The sequence below is a fragment of the Tenrec ecaudatus genome, chromosome 18 (assembly GCF_050624435.1).
Source record: "Tenrec ecaudatus isolate mTenEca1 chromosome 18, mTenEca1.hap1, whole genome shotgun sequence".
NCBI classification, from domain to species: domain Eukaryota; kingdom Metazoa; phylum Chordata; class Mammalia; order Afrosoricida; family Tenrecidae; genus Tenrec; species Tenrec ecaudatus.
Window position 1 is genome coordinate 202553 of NC_134547.1, and position 3353 is coordinate 205905.

A 3353-nucleotide genomic window follows, 5' to 3' on the forward strand; every position below is an offset into this window, starting at 1 on the left:
AAGGCGCATCTTCCCAATCCCACAGTCATGGCTTGGGCTGCAAAGAGCACTGTGCATTATGAGTGACCCTCCTGTTCTCTGGGCTCATCTCCTTTACACGAGGGCAGATTACCTACAGGATCAGGAAATGCCAGCTGCATAAGAATACTGCAGGCATGTCATGAGTGAGCAACAGAGCATGGGGTCAAAGTCCACCGAAACTGGGAATAACTAATCTCATTCCAGACTAGCTGCTGACTCAGGCCTACACTGCAAACCAGAAACCCAGACTCTCTTGACTTCCAGTGGCTAACAAAAATGCACAGAGCACACATGCAATGAATTTTCCATATTTATTTCACTGGAGACTAGCTGGTGAATAAAGAGTAGTGATGGCAAAGATCCAGGCTGCACCAAGGATGTGGGGTAGGATGCCTTATTGCCTGTATAGCTCTACATCTTAGTTTTCTCATCCCTTTACTTCTTTCCTACCCTTTCACAAAATATCCTTCCCGTTAGCCACAGGGATCAGAAGGTTGACACTTCATTTATTTTCTAACATTCACTCTTAACTTTCCGTTTTTTGGATGGTTTTTCCATTTTTGGCAATCCCAAAGAGGAGTGCACCTATGAAGGCATAAATACGACCAAACACTATTCGCATATAAAAGACGGGCTGGTCACTTGGTGTTATTGTCCTGAATCTGCGTGGAGGGGGCCCACTGTCTTCACTTCCACCAGCTCCTGACCTTAGACATATTGGAGGCTCCCAGCCTACATGGCAGTGACAGTTTCTATGATTGTTGCACATTCCCCTATAACTGCACTTCTTAGGGTGACAGTCATAATTCAGTTCAGGTAAAGTACCATTGCAGTAGCTGCCAGGTGTACAGAACTTGCCAGCACCACAGGGGGTACCAGGCCTCACGTGTCCAACGTCAGTTGCTTCCGTCGAACGGTGTTCGTCCAATCCAAAACAATGAGCACCTGAGATCAAAGAGTGATGAAATGAGACATGATCCTGCAACAGCGGAAGACGAGTCACATTGGTACACTGCAGTTTTCCACACTTGACATCTTTGGCTTTACAGGCCTGGTGTCTTGGCTGTGCAACATTTCTCCTGCAGTGTCCAAATCGGCTGCCTTTTCTGTTGATATTATAGCAAATATCATCAGCATTCACAGCACTTTCACCAAAGATTTCTTTGCAGTGCAGGGAGCGGTCAGTACAATTCCCATGAAAGCAGTAACCCTCTTCAGTGCACGGGGTTCCATCTTGCAGATAAACATCTTCGAGGCAGCTATAGTCCACCCCGGTGCAGTACTCTGGAAGGTCACATATATTTTGGATAGGTCTGCAGAGTGTACTCATGGGGCTGTAGGTACAGTTTGTGCAGCATCCTCCTTTGTGACAGACACTTCCAGGGGTCAGCCTACAATCAGTTCTGCAACACTTATCAATGTAACACTCCTTATAGGAGCCGCAATCACATTGCTCCTGCCCCTCTAGTCTAGCGTTTCCACAACGATACTCTGTTAGGCTTTCATTGAAGGAGGGATGAGGAAAATCATACACACAATTGGATTTTGGAAGAAATATATGTCCTAAATGTACAATGGTACAGTTACTGAACATATCTGTTATCAAAGGATACCTAAACATGATGCAAGTAGACCTTCTCTGGCAATAACACTTAGGAACATCAACATAAAAACCTATAGTCCTCCCTGTTTGAAAGGCAACAACCACAGACAGCAAAATATAATGTCTTCCCAGGTGACCAATCATGGTCAGGCCTACTTTGGTGCAGAAACCATATAAATATGCAGGAAATTGAAGGTCATTAGGTCCATCTTTAGTCACTATGAAGCTATATGCAGCACGCATTGTACGATAGATGGTACGTTTGTAATAATTAGAGTATGCACCCCCAGGATGTCGATAATCTGTCATACTTGTGGGGTCCCTTGTATTATATATAAGTAAACCAATAGTTCGAAATTTTAGATCCAATTGCCTATACATTGAGTCCACCATAGAAGCAATATCTATCAAATAAGTGATACACTCTGATATATTAGTAAAAAGTGCATATACTTCATGAGAACTTGAAGGAAGACCTTCTAACACACCTGCATGTGAGGCATAAATCTTGCTTGAGATTCTCAAGGCTGCACTGACGTTTTCTTTCGACAGTGGGGGGTCCTTGTATCCGAGTCTGTACATTGGCCCTATGGCATTGGCATCTGCCACTATCTCAGAAATCACGTGTTCAAACATGAGGGAATCCTTCAGGGGTTTGATCTCAAAGGCAAGATCATCTAACTTCATTATACCTTCCAGGCCCCCGTAGCACGTGTTGATGGTGACCATGGAGTAAGGGATCTCCTCCAGGAAGCCCAGGTAGTAGCAGTCATGAGGGAGGTAGGGGAAGTCCATCTGCGAGGCTCCCTGGTCGTCCTGGGACATCACCGGCACGTGTCTGGGTCCAAACACTTTCTTGCGCCTCATGTGGATCACGTGCCTCTGGCCCCCGAAGTTCAGGCTGTAGGAGAGCCAGCCTAGCACCTGCACACCTTTGCCTGGAGGCATCTGCTTCCTGGGAACCACCACCTCAGAGGAAATGTAGCGCCAGGAAGGACGGCCTGTCAAGCCCTGGACTGGAGCCAAGAGCACACAGAGCCCAAGCACGGAGAGGGATCCCCTGAGGGTGACCTGGCCTTCTGCATGCCCCATGGCCCGAGCCACTCTAGGACGTCAGTCCAAAGAGGACAGATAGAGACAGGCTCCTGTGTGAAGCCAGGCCTGAAACATGTGCTGGGGCTCCTCCCTGCTTGTGCAGGCACTGCTAGAGAACAAACACAGTGCTGCCTGGGGGTCCAACATCCTGCCCCTGGGTGGGTGGGTAGGTGGGTGGGGCTGGGCATCTGGTCACCTGGGGGATTAGTTAACAATTGCAGGCGTGGCAGTGGGTGGGCCTGCACACCAGTCCAGCTGGTTTGGGAGGTGGGACAGGTGGGGGGTGGTTTGGGCCTTGACACAAGTCCACCTGGGGTTGGGGTTGGGAGGATTCTACTGTGATGGGAAAGAGGAAAGGTGTAGGGAAACATTACCCTGTGGTAGATATATAATTGTTTGTCAATTGAGGATTAGGAGTGTAGGGGTGGAGTCCAGCTTGTCAATCAGATAATACTCAATGAGGCCTTTGCGTGCGCATGGCCATCTCCTGAGAATTTTGGGAAATCCCGTACTTCCTTCTTGGAGGCGAGAGACACATCTCTCTCTCTCTGCTATTCCCTGGGAGAACTTGCAGCTGACAAGACACATGGAACTACCCTAGTGCCCTGAGCTGGAAAAGCCACATGGACCTGCC

The 3353-nt window shown here is 48.1% G+C and overlaps 1 protein-coding gene across 1 annotated transcript; it reads right to left on the reverse strand.

Moving 5' to 3' along the window:
• Positions 1-318: 318 nt before the first annotated feature.
• On the reverse strand, positions 319-2716 carry LOC142431322 (disintegrin and metalloproteinase domain-containing protein 21-like). The gene has a single exon (XM_075536201.1). The coding sequence runs from the start codon at positions 2714-2716 to the stop codon at positions 548-550; it is 2169 nt and encodes a 722-aa protein (XP_075392316.1). The 3' UTR covers positions 319-547.
• Positions 2717-3353: the final 637 nt, after the last annotated feature.